Source organism: Macrotis lagotis, chromosome 4, assembly GCF_037893015.1.
Source record: "Macrotis lagotis isolate mMagLag1 chromosome 4, bilby.v1.9.chrom.fasta, whole genome shotgun sequence".
Lineage (NCBI taxonomy): Eukaryota > Metazoa > Chordata > Mammalia > Peramelemorphia > Peramelidae > Macrotis > Macrotis lagotis.
This window is the reverse complement of record NC_133661.1, coordinates 78,513,887-78,529,832: the sequence shown is the minus strand read 5'-3', so window position 1 is coordinate 78,529,832 and position 15,946 is coordinate 78,513,887. Positions and strand designations below refer to the sequence as shown.

Here is a 15,946-nt window from a genome sequence, read left to right as displayed (position 1 = left end):
ACTGAGTAGTTAGACCATTTAAAAGTAGAGGGAGGATATGTGTCCCACTATCCTAGGTCTATAGTGAAATTTCAAGTGAGATTTGCAAGCCCCAGAAATCATTGGTAGCCACTGGGACCAAAACTGGCAACAGTATTTTTTCAACAGCAATGAAACAACTACAAAAGTCACTTAGCTATGATTATTTTCATCTAAATTCTTTCCCCAGCACCATCTTTGTCTCATTCATCATCCAGTTGCCTACTATCTCTCCCAATGGGATGATATCAGGGCCAGAAACAGCCAAGGAATAAGAATATTTTGATGGAGATCTGCCAAGATGAAAAGGGGATAAGGCACCACCAAACACCATCACTTAAATCCTTAGCTTAAAATCATGGGCTCTTTCTTCCCTCTCTCATCACCTCTAACATCTAATCAATGAATGAATCAACTCCACATCCCCAAATCTCTCTTGAAACTTATTCTCCTTTCCTGTTTCTACTGCAACTGTCCTAATAAGGTCAAAGAATCAAGGAGCTAAACCTTAAAGATGACCTCAACCAACCATTTAGGGGAGTGAAGTGATTTGCCAAAGGGCACATTGGGTTACAAATATAGAAATTATAAGATTACAGATGTAGAGAAGGAAAGAACCCACCCCCTCATCTTAGATAAGGAAACTGAGACTTAGAGAGAGATTGTGAGTCAGATCATCATAAGATCATAGATTTAGAGTAAGAAGGGACCTTTGAGGCCACTGACTCCAACCTTGCCATTTTACAAGTGAGGAAAATGAACCCCAGAGCAATGCAGTGAGTCACACAGCTAGTAGGTGCCAAAGATGGGGATTTGAATCCAGGTCTTACTGGTTTCAAGCCCAGCTCTCTAGCCTCTGGATCCTATTACTTCAAGTCCAGGATTTTCCTCAATAAATCATTATGTTCTTTCCATTGAGGGCAAAGTTAGATTCACTTGCAATTGCTTTTAAAATGAACATAATTTTTCTGTTTAATTAACCCAATGTGCCCTTTGTTTTTCTATTTAATCGTTTTCAGTTGTGTCTAACTCTTTGTGTCCCCTTTTGGGGTTTTCTTGGCAAAGATATTGGAGTGATTTACCATTTTCTTCTCCAGATCATCTTACAGTTAAGTAAGTTGAGGTAAACAATGTTAAGTGATTTGCTCAGGGTCGCACAACTAGTAAGTATCTGAGTTTGAATTTGAATTCAGGTCTTTTTTTGAGTCAAGAAAGCGAGAGTGAGAGCCAGAGCCAGAGAAAAAGAGAGACAGATAGAGACAGAGACAGAGAAGATGATGATGGATAGAAAGCTGACCTCAAAGCCAGGAAAGACCTAGGTTCAAGTCCCATCTCTAACACATACTGACTGTATAATCCTGGGCCAGTCATTTTAACTCATAGTGCTTTAAGCAACTATCACAATAATAGCTTTCCTGAAGCTAAAGAGATCTTAGAGAACTTATCTATTCTTCTACTCTCCTCTTGGTATCACTCTACAAATGAGGAAGAAGAGTTTGAAATGATTTGCAGGGGCAGCTAGGTGGCACAGTGGATAGAATACTGGCCCTGGAGTCAGGAGTACCTGAGTTCAAATCTGGCCTCAGACACTTAATAATTACCTAGCTGTGTGGCCTTGGGCAAGCCACTTAACCCCATATGCCTTGCAAAAACCTAAAAAAAAAATAATAATAAAATGATTTGCACAAGATGACATGGATAGTGTAAGGAGAGAGGGCCCCACATATGTCTCTACTAAGTCATCAAGTCATGATACTAATCATTAATAATAATAGCCAACATTTATATTATATTTGATTTACAAAGAGCTTCACAAAAGTCAACCCATTTTATTCTCTTCACCACAACCCTAGGAGACAGGTGCTATCATTACTCCTATTTTTACAGATGAAGTTAATGAAGCAGACAAAGTTTGCCCAGAGTCACACACCTAGAAAGCATCTGAGGTTGGATTTGAACTGAGGTTTTTCTAAGAGATTCAGTGCTCTATCCACTGTGCCACCTAACTACCTCCTCATAACATCACTGACTTTCAGGAAGATACAAAAGGACAGAAAGGTCAGGGCTTTACAAGGTTCACATCCAGAAGATTCTGGAGAATCAGCAGAAAAATAGCAACTTCTTTCTGTTCTTCAATGGTCTCCTCCATAACTTGTGGTTATTTCCAAATTCTGAGTTACAACTGAGTCCATTATTTTTTCAAAAATAATAGGAAATAGCGTATTTGTAGTCTAACTCTCTCTCTCTCTTTATATATATATATATATGTGTGTGTGTGTGTGTGTGTGTGTGTGGTATAGGAATTACTTTTTTTTTTTAAATTGGTTTCAAAAAAGCAATGGACTCTAATTGCAATACATGTCACTTCTCCCTTTAAAGCAGTGACTAATCTTGAGAACCAATAAACAAAGATTTATAGTAAACACAAACTAAACTTAAACATTATCACAAATTGGATTTACAAGTTTTCACCTGCATGAAAACTTAGCCAAAACTTATGTTTGACTAGAGGCTGGCAACCTTTCAGAAGTGGGGTGCCAAGTGGATGGCAATTATTCTTCTGGTGAATGAACATGATGACGGTGGTACTGACAACCTGGATGAAGTAGATCCCAGAATAACAGAATGTAAAAGCTGGAAGGGACCTCAGGGGCTACCATCCAACTGGTACTGGACTCAGAATCTTCTGAAAACACAACCAATAAATGGTTATCTAGCATTCACCTGAAAACCTTCTGTCAGGGTAAACACATCCCTTATTTCCATATTCATATGAACTGCTAAAATAGCCTCCTAATGAGTCTCCCTACCTGAAGTCTTATCCCTCTCTAAGGCATTCTTCACTCAACTGCCAAAGGAATCTTCCCAACATAGAATTTGGATGATAGAATTCCAATTATGTTATTACTTTGCCTCCTGCCTCCCCTTTCCCCTACTCCACTACTGCTCATACAATAAAGCCCATACTACTAAGGTTACCATTCAAAGTCCCCTCTATGTCCTTATGCCTCCCTCCTTCCCTTTCTAGCCTTATTGTACACAATATATACTCCACCAAACTGTTCTGTAAGTTGTCCCTTTAGCATTCTCACATCCCTTGGCCCATTTCCTAAAAATCCCCTTCATCCCAAAGTACTGAAATTCTCCCCATCCTTAAACCCTACCACAGATACTGACTCATCCATTCTGCCTTTCCTTATCCTTTCCCATATATAAATGATCTATCACTAGATTTCATACAGAGGTGTTCTGGCAAATGTTAAAAACCGGTTATTCCCCCCCAAAAAAATCAAGAGACTGTTAAGACACTGCATTATTAAAAGAAGGTGGCTTAACCCTACCAGATCTAAAATTATATTATAAAGCATCAGTCATCAAAACTGTATTGGTGTTGGCTAAGAAATAGAGTGGAGCAGTGGAAAAGACTAGGTGCAAGAGCAGGAAATGACTACAGTAATCTGCTATTTGATAAACCCAAAGAGTTCAGCTATTAGGATAAAAACTCTCTCTTTGATAAAAAAAACTGTTGGGAAAATTGGAAGTTAGTATGGCAGAAGCTTGGATTAGACTAACATCTCATACCCTATACCAAGATAAAAATCAAAATGGATACAGGATTTAGACATAAAAAACAATATTATAAGCAAACTAGGAGATCAAGGAATAGTTTACCTGTCAGATCTATGGAAAGGGAAGTAGTTTATAACCAAGGAAGAGATGGAGAACACCGTTAAAAACAAACTCAAAAATTTTGATTACATTAAATTAAAAAGCTTTTGCACAGACAAAACCACTGTGACCAAGATCAAAAGAAATGTAGTAAATTGGGAAACAATTTTTACAACTAGTATTTATAAAATATATAGAAAACTGAGTCAAATTTTTTAAAAAACAAGCCATTCCCCAATTGACAAATGGTCAAAGAATATATGCAAAGGTAATTTACGGATGAGGAAATCAAAGTGATCCACAGTCATATGAAAAATTGCTCTAAATCACTACTTATTAGAGAAATGCAAAATAAAGCATCTCTCAAGTACCACCTCACACCTCTCAGACTGGCCAATATGACCAGAAAGGACAATGATCAATGTTGAAATGGATATGGGAAATCTAGGACACTAATACATTGTTGGTGGAGCTGTGAACTCATACAGCCTTTCTGGAGAACAATTTGGAATTATGCCCAAAGGGCTGCAAAAATGTGCATACCCCTTTTGATCCAGTAATACCACTACTAGGTCTTTATCCTGAAGAGATTATGAAAAAGGGTAAAAATATCACTTGTACAAAAATATTCATTAGCAGCCCTGTTTGTGGTGGCAAAAAACTGGAAATTAAGTGAATGTCCTTCAATTGTCCCAGAGTTTGTCCTAATCAGGGACAAATATTACAGGAGTATTTGACCTTAAGAATATAATAGAATTAAGCTAACAAGTACATTTGATATATGTATATGGTAATATGTATGTGATGTAACACTATTGTTCTATTAGAAACTAGGAGGGATGGGAATTTAGGGAAGCCTGGAAGGATTTACATGAACTGATGCTGAATGGGATGAGCAGAACCAGAAAAACACTATACACCCTAACAGCAACATGGGGGTGATGATTAACCTTAATGGACTTGCTCATTCCATCAGTGTAACAATCAGGCACAATTTTGGGGTATCTGCAATGGAGAATGCCATCTGTATCTAGAGAAAGAATTGTGGAATTTGAACAAAGACCAAAGACTATTACCTTTCATTTATTTATTTTTTTTTAGTATTTTTTTTTGCAAGGCAATGGGGTTAAGTGGCTTGCCCAAGGCCACACAGCTAGGTAATTATTAAGTGTCTGAGGCCAGATTTGAACTCAGGTACTCCTGACTCCAGGGCCAGTGCTCTATCCACTGTGCCACCTAGCTGCCCCTATTACCTTTCATTTAAAAAAAATTGTTATTTTATCATGTAATTTTGATATCTCTTATACTTTATTTTTCTTCCTTAAGGATATGATTTCTCTCTCATCACACTCAACTTAGATCAATGTATACCATAGAAACAATTTAAAGACTAACAGACTGCCTTCTGTGGGGGGTGGGGGAAGGGAAGCAAGATAAGGGGGGAAATTGTAAAATTCAAAATAAATAAAATCTTTCTTTAAAAAGACACTGCATTATTAATATTTTCTATATCACTTTCTAGACAATTAACAAAACAGTAAATCAAGTCCTAATTTGCAGTATTTGCCAATTTCCAAAGTATAAAGCTCATCCTGAAAATTTAGTAATCAACTTTTGTGAGCTGTTTTGAGTTAGCTCCAGTATACACTTGATTTATATAACATTTCATATCCCCTATATATTTATTCTATTAAGCATTACAGCTATTTCTTCCAAATCATGACTTTCTCCACTGGGGTTTCAATATATCACAGTCTGGCATAAGAAACTAAATGGGAATTTTGGCGGAGTTCTGTGGAAGCTGTAGACAACACATAAAGAGGCCAATAGATGACATAGAACAGATAACCAAATATATATTCTAAATTTTACAATAAGGTATGTAAACATCCCATTAAAGAAAAAAAAAAACAATTCAAACTTTTCCTCTAGTGAGTTGTGTCTTTCTAATAACTATTTTTCTGTATCTCTAAGAACAGTTTGGGTGATGGCAAATTTTCACTTAGATACTAAAGAAATCCTGATAATCGAGTCAATTTAGCAACTGAAAAGGGGATTAATCAGTTGTAAACAGAACAAAGGCTTGCCTTATTAATCCCATCAAAAGCTATACATTTGCTTTGAAGGTCTTTTAGACTCTCCTTTTACTGAAATGTTCTCTTCACCTCTTCCTACTTTGCCCCCACTCCATCCTACATTGTGGGGTTGTACCCTTCTTTGAATGGACAAGCTGGAGGTGACTGGTCAGGTCCCACCTTCTGATGGACAAGACTAATGACAACAGTAGGTCTCCATTTTGAGGAGGTCTAACTCTTTACCTAAACCCCAAATACACATGCTGGTGAAGTCTGCGACTTAAACATATAACAATAAATGTGCTTGTTAGCCTAATTCTATTATATTCTTTTTTAAGGTCAAATAACTCCTGTAATATTTGTCCCTGATTAGGACAAACTCTGGGACAAAGCCCAATGAGAACATCTCTTCATTTTGGGAAGGTTAAATTCACAGACGAAAAGGACAAAAGAATCTTATTCAGGGGCAGCTAGGAGGCACAGTGGATAGAGCACCGGCCCTGGAGTTGAGTACCTGAGTCCAAATCCGGACTCAGACACTTAGTAATTACCTAGCTGTGTGGCCTTAGGCAAGCCACTTAACCCCATTTGCCTTGCAAAAAGCTAAAAAAAATAAAATCTTACTCAGATTTTCTAGATCATGGGGGAGGGAGGTGGGGGTGGGGCACAAGAAACACTTTGCAGTGTGGAAAGGATAGCAGTGTATTTATCATAGTTAATCAGTATCTGTGTATGTGACAGGTGGCATGAAATAGTGAGTTGGGTGCTAGGTCTGGAGACAAGAATGACTGAGTATGAATCCCCCTTTCGACATTTACTAAGTGTGTGAGCGACTGCGGCAGGTTAGGTACCCAATTTGAGTCTTGATCCTCGTCAGTAAATTGGGGTGATATTTCACTTCTTCCCCTGCTGCCTATCTTGATCTCTCATGATCTGAGGTGGCGAGCACAGTGCTATGATGGGAGCTGATATGCTCAGGAAGCTTTTCCTCCACAAGACCAAGGCCATCTTTGATAAGGCCGCTGTCTTCAAAAAGCCTTGAGCAAGGTCAGAGAAGCAATGGCAGAGACAGGGTTAGAACCTGGATCTCCAGACAGCCTATTCAGGGTTCTTTTCCATTATATCACGCTGCCTCAATTTTGGTCTTGTTCTTTTTGATAGAGCATAAAAGTAGGTGACTTGGTGTTAATGTACTGCGCTATTCCATAGATGGGTTTTCTAAGTTTCTGGTGAGGGGAGTCAATTGAATAGAAACTATATCCCAGAAAGGAAGCCTGAAAGGAAATTGTGTCTGGGTGCCTCTGACAAAGAGATTACACAGAATTGGAATTCACAAATAAAAAGGACAATGGAAAGACAATAATACTGCATTACTGAAATCATAAAACTGCTTTCTTCCTCTTCCTCCTATTCTTTTGTAAATCCATTTGTTCCTGAACATCTGTTGAACCTATACCCAATAGGCTCACAGCACCCCCCCCCCCCCCGCCCCCTAATGAAATTATTTCCCTCTGGGCAAGTTTTTTAAATCTTCCATTATGACTTGAGAATGCTGAAGGTAAGGCATGCTACCTACAACTTCTGACAATGAAGGAATAGACTCATGGTACAGGAGATACTTTAGCCAATGTGGGAATATTTTGGTCTTGACTATACCATATTTGTTCTTCCTCAGTGGGTGTAGTGATCGAATAAGATGTGGGTAAGAGAGAAAATAAATGCTTGCTATTTGAAAAAAAATTGGGTTTTTCTATATTTTTTTTCTATATTTTATTATATAAGGATTCTTGGCTGCCAAAAGAAGAAAGCCACCTTAAAATCCGTCCCATTGTCTGAAATTCCAGATTATAAATTCACAGTAAAGTCAGCTTAAGTACACAAATGAAATAATGTTATTCATAATATAGTAATGTTGATCCACAGGAATTGTGACTTTACCTGGCACTATATGTTGGTTTAACATAAGTGACTCCCATGAATGGAGCATTTGGGAAGCTGCATTCACTTTTAGACCATCTATATAGTAGGCACTGGTAGACCAGTCAGTGACTCACTTACTCCAACAAGATGACTTCTCTATGAAAGGCTTAGGTCAATCTCTCTTCTTCTTGATTTTCCTGGGTTATGTGGTATATAGAACTCAAATATGTGTGTGTGGGGTGTGTGTGTGTGTGTGTGTGTGTGTGTGTGTGTGTGTGTGTGCGTGTATGTGTGTGTGCGTGTATGTATATGCAGCATATAACTAGTACTTTTTAAAAATTAAATTATATTTCTAAATTATGTAACATTCATTTTTTCTCTCCTCCTTCAATCTGCCACCCCAGGAAAAAAAAAAGAAAGAAAAACAAAGCTTTGTTAACAAATATGCATAGTCAGCCAAAACAAATTCTCAAATTGATCTTGTCCAAAAATATGTTTTGTTCTGCATGCTAAGTCTGTCACTTCTCTGATAGGAGGTGAGTAATATTCTTCCTTATTGGTCCTCTGGAATCAAGGTTGGTCATTGTATTAAACAGTGCTTACGTCTTTCAATGTTGTTATTATAAATTGTTGCTTAATGTAATGCTTAAGAAAAAACCTCAGGGGAAAGGAATCAAAAAGTGAAGAGAATTCTTAACTCCCAAGGAAGGCAAATAAAAGAGGGACAGGCAGACAGACAGAAAGACAGATGAGAAAGAACTAAAAAGGAGCCTGTGTGTCCATACCCCCATAGCTTTTGGTTATTAATAATCTGATGGCATGTCACACTTCCTGGGCATTGAAGTCAATAATTTACCCTGAGTCAATCATTGTAAGAATTCTCCCCCCAAGAAAGACAGATTGATTTATCCTGGGTGACACTGGAACGGATCCGATTTATCCAAGGAATATTCCCTTTCCCATAACTGGGGTGGGGGTGGGGGGTTGGTCGGTTACCTTCTGAAAAAGCCTTCTTCACAGCAGCGACATAGGTCTCCGGCTCGTCCTCGTAGGTGAGCTCCTGCCAACAGACCCAGTCCTCGAAGAAGATGGAGAAATCTTCACAGTCCTGCACGCCGCAAAACAGCTTCAAGACCTTATGGGGAGGATAGAGGGCTCTCTGAAGGCTGGAGAGCACGCTGGGCTGGTAGAAGTTCTGAACCAGCTCAGCCGAGAGGAGCATGATGATGCAACGGCTTTTGAGGAAGAGGGTCAGCTCTCCAGAGGGGATGGCAAGCCCCTGTTTCAGTTCATAGGTCAGGGTGTTCTGGTTATGGACCTGACAACTTGAAAGGAAAAGATTCTGCAGGTACTGACACCATTCTTGGGCATCTAGGCTGTAGAGAATTAGGATATCACACTCCTGGGGGCTTCCTGGGAAAGAAGGAGACAGATTGACACTATTTACAAAGTAGTCAAAGAAACTGCCAGAAACCATTCAGTGTTTTATAAATCATTCATATGCCAGGGAAGATGGCCCTTGCTCACAAAGACTTTATGGGTCAGTTTGGAGGAACTTGTAACAACACACAAAACAATCATTGAATAGGATAGTATTGGGGTAGGATTACATGCCCTTCTAGGGTGTCTTCTGGTTCTAGTACTAAATTCCATCATGTCCAAAAGTTGAAAGAATTCAGTCTACACTGGAGCAGTCAAGAAGAGGCTTCATGGAAGAAGTGGGACAAAGACAAGGGAAGGTGGTTTTTTTTTAAATTTTTGATACATTTTGTTTTGACGTAAGACAATTCCCAAGGCCTTTACAAAGACTGTTTTGTTGATAACCATTAGTGTGGGGACAGTTAGGTGGGGCAGTGGATAGAGCACCAACACTGAAGTCAGGAAGACTTGAGTTCAAATGCAGACTCAGACACTTAATAATTACCTACCTCTGTGACCTTGAGCAAGTCACTTACCCCCCAATTGCCTTGCAAAAAAAAAAAAACAAAACGTAACTAGTGTTAACAGAAAAAAAGCACTTTGATAGCATAGATAACTTTGATAGCATAGATAACTTTGATAAAGCACTTTGATAGCACAGATGTGTTGAGGAATGGTAAAAAGATTTGAAAAACCTATTTTCAAAAGGAGAGAAATAGATTATACCTCCTGAAAAATGTTCCAAATCACCAATAATCAGAGAAATGAAAATGAATACAAGAATCATCCTAGCTCATGAAAATGCTAAATAATGGGAAAACTCATTGTTGAAGGGGCTAAGGGAAGGACACAATGTCAATTTATGCCTAATGGAGCTGTGAATTGGTTTAACCATACTGGAAAGCAAATTTAAAATAATAAAATTACCTAGACATATGATTATTGGGTTTATGTTCCAATAAACTATTGAAAGCAAAAAACCCCAACAGAAACAAAAATGTCATTTTTTTGTGATAATAAAAATAAAAACAAATATACATGCCCTGGAATTGGGGAAGAGGTTGAAAAATTATAGTATGAAAACTTAATGGAAACAGTGCTTTGTTAGAGGGAATGAGAAATATGAAGAATTCAGAGAAAAATGAGATGTGTAGTAAGTGGTACAGTATAAAGAAAACAAGTCACAAGAACATGCACAATAGCAATAACAATGTAAATAAAGGCAATAAAACTCAGGCCACATACAATGGTTGACATTGTGTTATCAAAGTTCGACACATTCTTTCCCTTAACAATCGATAAACTGATGGTTGTGAACAAAATATATTCTTTCTAAGGGTCTTTGGGAATTGTTTTTGAGTCAAAACAAAATGTATGAATAAATTTTAAAAAAACCATCCTATATGCTTATTTATACTCTACCTATGTTTAAGATTCTAGTTCAAGTACCACCTCTTTTAAAGAAGTCTCTCCCTGACTGTTCAGGGAGGAAATCCAGTTCGGATTGGAGTCTTTCATCTTTGGACATGATGAGATTTAGAACTTGTGGGTTCCTGGGTTTAGAACCAGAACGGACCTTAGAGTTCATGTAGTCCAATACTATCTTATTCTATGATTGATTGTAAATATATGCCAAGTCTCTCCAACTCAATTGTGGAGTCTGTGGGCAAGGGCCATCTTCCCTGGCATTTCCTCCACTCTCACAGTAACTAGTACAAAGAATCTATAGATCTCTCTCTCTCTCAATAATGAAGGAGGAATCAAAAACTTAAATTTTAAATGTTAGAATTTTATTGGTGTTTTAATGCAAAGGTCTTCTCCAATTAACTTATTTTTCTTTCTTTTATATCTTTTCTTCTGATTTGAATGATATTTATCTTATTTTATAAAAACTTTAAATTTTATCTAAGAGTCTAATCCTTACATCTTTTATGATCTTTTCTATGACAAGAAATTTTTCTTCTATTCATAACTGTGAAAATTGCCAATGTCCTTTAAATGGTTGTATAATGTGATTTCATCCATTTGTAATTCTCTGTGGTAGGGTAGCAAAGTAGCATAGTGACTTCAAATTTAACCTCAGACACTAGTTGTATGACCCTAGACAAGTCACTTAAACCTTTTGCCTCTGTTCCTCATCTGTAAAATGAGTTGGAGAAGGAAATAACAAAGTAATATAGTATCTTTGCCAAAAAAACCCCAAATGGGGTCAGAAAAAGTTAAAAGGACTGAAACATCTGAACAACAACAAATTATTGTGGAATAAGACATAAATATAGATATAAACTTATTTTTTTCCCATCTTACTTTCTTACTTTGTTAGTAGTTCTTATGAAATAAAATGCTTTCCCCAATAGTCTATGTTCTTGGGCTTCTCAAATACCAGTCTATGATGAGCTTTTGTTTCTATATTTTGCTTATTTCAACTATTGTAATGATCCACTTTGTTATTTTTTTATTTAGTACAAAATTGTTTTTAAAATTCCTGCTTTAGGGGCAGCTAGGTGGTGCAGTGGATAAAGCACTGGCCCTGGAGTCAGGAGTACCTGGGTTCAAATCTGGTCTCAGACACTTAATAATTACCTAGCTGTTTGGCCTTGGGCAAGCCACTCAACCCCATTGCCTTGCAAAAACCTAAAAAAAAAAAAAAAAAAAAAATCCTGCTTTGTAGTATTTGAGATATGGAGTCAACAACAAAATCCTCTCCTCCCTACATTTTTATTAAATATTTGGATATTCTTGATCCAATTTCTCCACATTAATTTTGGGTTTTTTTTATCTGATTGATATGGCACAAATTTGTAATATAATTTAGGTAATTATAATTTTTATTCTATTGATATGACTCAAGTATGCATTGCACAGATTACATAGATAACTTATTCCAACTGAAATTATTTTCTAGTTGCATTTTTTAAAAATCTTGTATCTGTTTTGATAGGATTATTCTGAAACTTAATACTTTCTGTTGTTAGCCAAAATTGACTTTCTCTTCCTATCTCTTGTTCCTGAATTTCATTAAAAAAAATGCAATGACTTTTGTGAATTTATTTCCTATTTCTGTTGGTTCCCTAAAGAAACCATTGTGTTTTCTGCAAATAAAGATAATTTTGCTTTTTTCTTTGCCAATGTCTATTCCCTTGATTTTTCTTTTTTTAATTGATATAACTGTCATTATTGATATAACTGTCATTTATTTACTGTTATATATTAATTTATATATTGATACTTTTCTTTTATCTCCTGGTATTATTGAAAAATCTTCCAATGTTCTTCTATTAATCAGTAATGCTAACTTGGTTTCACAGAGAACTTTTAATCTATGGGAGAAAGGGCCTTTAATTTCCATGCTTTTTCATAAAATAAATGAGTGCTATGTTTTGTCAAAGACTTTTTTGTGTTTTATTATATAATTATGTAACTTTATTGATTTAACATGAATGTTACTATAATCTCTTGGAAAATATTTTATTTAATTTTGTGAATCAATGTGCATTATTGAGGAGATACAGATTTCTTCCAGGCAGCTAGGTGATACCAAGGATAGAATCTTCCTGAACTCAAATCTGGCCCAGACACTTGAAGTGTGACCCTGGGCATGCTTCAGTTTTCTCATCTGTAAAATGACCTGGAAAAAGAAATGACAAACCACTCCAGTAGCTTTGCCAAGAAAATTCCAAAATGGAGTCATGAAGAGTTGGACAGAACACAACTAAAACAATGCCATAACAATAACAAGTACCAGTCGACTTTGGCAAAAGGAATTTTCTCACTGAGAGTTTTCTATAAAAAGTAAATCATGGATCTGGTCCCCCTCCCACTCTCCAAAAAAATGAAAAGACAAGGATAAATGCAAAAATTTATTTCTACCAAAGACTATTAAAATAAAAAGTACTCGCACATCGATATAGGAAAAATATCTTCTATCTAGAATGGCTCAATCTCAAGGTTTCAATATAATTTAGATTTCACTATGGGGCAACTGGTGTTAAATTCAAATGACTTGGAACCAATGTGACTATGGTGGGAACATTTAAAAGGAAGTGGTTAACAAATCACAATAACATCACAACTAACTTTTCCACCAGTCCGTCACATGATTTGGGGGGCAATTTACTCAATCTGACAATTAGATTCTTTTGTCACTTCCTTTGTCTTGCTGGGCTTTTGTCAGAGAAACTGGAGAAGGTGAAAAAAATTAAAAAGAGGAATTAATGTCCCCTCATGTTGAGTTGGATAACATCCCAATGTTAGAATTAAAAAGCCTGGTCAGCAACTATGGGGGGGGGGGGGGGGAATGTCCCATCCATCCACCCTAATTCCCTTCCTTTAACCATAAATCACTTGAATATACCAAACCACTTCTTCTTTTGTCTTCCAAGGGTGAGGAAACCAGTAATAAAAATGGAAGGAAATATTATCCAAAAACTAGTCATTCCTTAGTCAGTGCTCATCTCAATCACATATATACCAAAATTGGAATACTACAGATAAGAGTAAAATGATTTCTATGCAAGGATGGCACACAAATTCATACTGTTATATGCTTTGCTACATAAAATGTAAAAGTTTTTGACTAAAACAAAATCAATTCACACATAATTTCTCTGATATAAATTTCTCTCAGAGTCCACATTTTTAAAATATATTTGGAGTTGATTCAAATTTTAAGAATAAGAACCATTCTCCAGTTGATAAATGGTCAAAGTATGAAGAGACAGTTTTTTTTTTTGCAAGGCAAATGGGGTTAAGTGGCTCGCCCAAGGCCACACAGCTACTTAATAATTAAGTGTCTGAGGTCAGATTTGAACTCAGGTACTCCTGACTCCAGGGCCTGTGCTCTATCCACTGCGCCACCTAGCTGTACCTGAGACAGTTTTAAAAGAAAGAAATCCAAGCTATCAGTATCAAAAAATTTCTAAATCACTATTAATTAAAGAAATGCAAATTAAAACAACCATGAGGTTCTACTACTTCACATCTATCAGATTAGCAAAGCTGACCTCCCAAAAAAAGAAAAATGAAAATGTTGGAATGTCTTTGGATAAATGGAAAAACAAGTATATTAATGCACTTTTGGTGGAACTATATAAACTGGTTCACCCATTCTAGAAAGCAGTCTGAAACTATCCTTTAAAAGCTATTAAATTGTAAATAAATACTCTTTGATTCAGCAATGACACTAGAAGATCTTATTCCCAAAGAGATAAAGAAAGAGGAAAAGATGAATATGTACAAAATATTTAGTAGCTCTGTTTGCAGTAGCAAATAATTAGGAATTGAGGGACTATCCATCAATTGGGGAATGGCTGAACAAATCATGGTATATGAATGTGATGAAATATAATTGTTGTAAAATTATAAAAGAGATAGTTTCAAAGAAAACTGGGAAGATTTGTATGGACTAATACAGAGTAAAGTGAGTAGAACCAGGAGAGCAATTTATAATGAGAAAAATATAACAACAATATTGTAAAGATAATGCATTTTGAAAATCTTAAGAACTCTGATCAACACTGTGACCAACCACAATTCCCAAGGGCTCCTGATGAAACAGGCTACCCAACTCCTGGTTGGGCAAATAGAGATGATAGACTGAAAACTCTAATTGTGACCTAATTTTCTGGGACATGGCCAATTCAGGGACTTAGTTTGCTTGGTTACACTTAGCATAGGGAATTTTGTTTTTTCTTGCTTTCTCAATGAGGGCAAAGAGATGGAAAGGAAAGAAGGCAAATCTTCACTTGAAAAAAGTCATTTAAAAGCAAAAACTAAGAGGGTGGCTAGGTGGCACAGTGGATAAAGCACCGGCCCTGGAGTCAGGAGTACCTGGGTTCAAATCCGGTCTCAGACACTTAATAATTACCTAGCTGTGTGGCCTTGGGCGAGCCACTTAACCCCCTTTGCCTTGCAAAAAAACAAAAAAACTAAGACTGTTGGTTTTCTCAAGGGACCTAAATAGGTCTAACTGTAGGGGGCCAAGATGGGTAGATGTAAAGAGGAAGGAGGCAGCGAAGAGTGAAGAAATTTCTCTGGTAACAGAATCTAGGAAGGAGAGGAGGAAACTACTGAGATCATTTTGTGATCTAGCATTTAAAGCCCTTTACAACCCAGCTCCAGACTTAATACATATTTTTCCCCTTTATTCAAACTACATTCCAGCCAACAACTGGATCTTCTTGCTATTTTTCACACACAATATTACATCTCTTTCCTCCATGATTTTTCACAGGTTATCTCCCATCAATCAGTAAGTATTTAATAAGCTTCTTCTGTGTGCAGGGGATTGTGGTAGGCTCTGGAGATTTGTTGTTATTCAGTTATGCAGTCATGTCTAATTCTTCATGACCCTGTGGATCAATCTGTCCATGGGATTTTCTTGGCAAGCTATTGGAATGGTTTGCCATTTCCTTCTCCAGTAGATTAAGGTGAACAGTGGTTAAAGTGACCTGCTTAGGGCCAATAACTACTAAGTGTCTGAGATCACATTTGAACTTGGGTCCTCCAGTCACCAGAGCTGGCACTTTACTAGCTGCCCTCCAACCTGCTCTAGCTCCTTCCCAAGTCCGGATCCCCAGTTCAGGGATGGTTTGTAGCATAGTTTCTTCTGTCAAGTAAAGGGCCACTAATATACATAGGGCCAAAGGGATCAACAATCTATCAAATATCTGGTATGGTGGATAGAGGGCCAGGTCTCCAATCCTTCTCATTTCTAAAAGAATTCTGAAAGGACCACATGAAAATCAAGAATAGAGATGGAAATATAAGCCTCATGGAGTTATTTAGAAGATGACCCCTCCTGGCCAGACAAGAGATTGACTGCCTTGAAAAATTCTAATAATCAC

At 37.0% G+C, this 15,946-nt stretch overlaps 1 protein-coding gene across 4 annotated transcripts in view; it reads right to left on the bottom strand.

Annotated features, from left to right (window-relative positions):
* PIK3AP1 (phosphoinositide-3-kinase adaptor protein 1) overlaps positions 1 to 15,946 on the bottom strand; it is a 130,153-nt gene that overhangs the window by 110,484 nt on the left and 3,723 nt on the right. For 3 of the 4 annotated variants that reach the window (XM_074233242.1, XM_074233243.1, XM_074233241.1), the window contains exon 2: positions 8,679 to 9,095. In XM_074233242.1, coding sequence (XP_074089343.1) covers positions 8,679 to 9,095 — 417 coding nt within the window. Of the gene's footprint in view, positions 1 to 2,490; positions 2,751 to 8,678; positions 9,096 to 15,946 lie in introns of those variants that run through there. The other variant, XM_074233244.1, reaches the window with a different exon arrangement.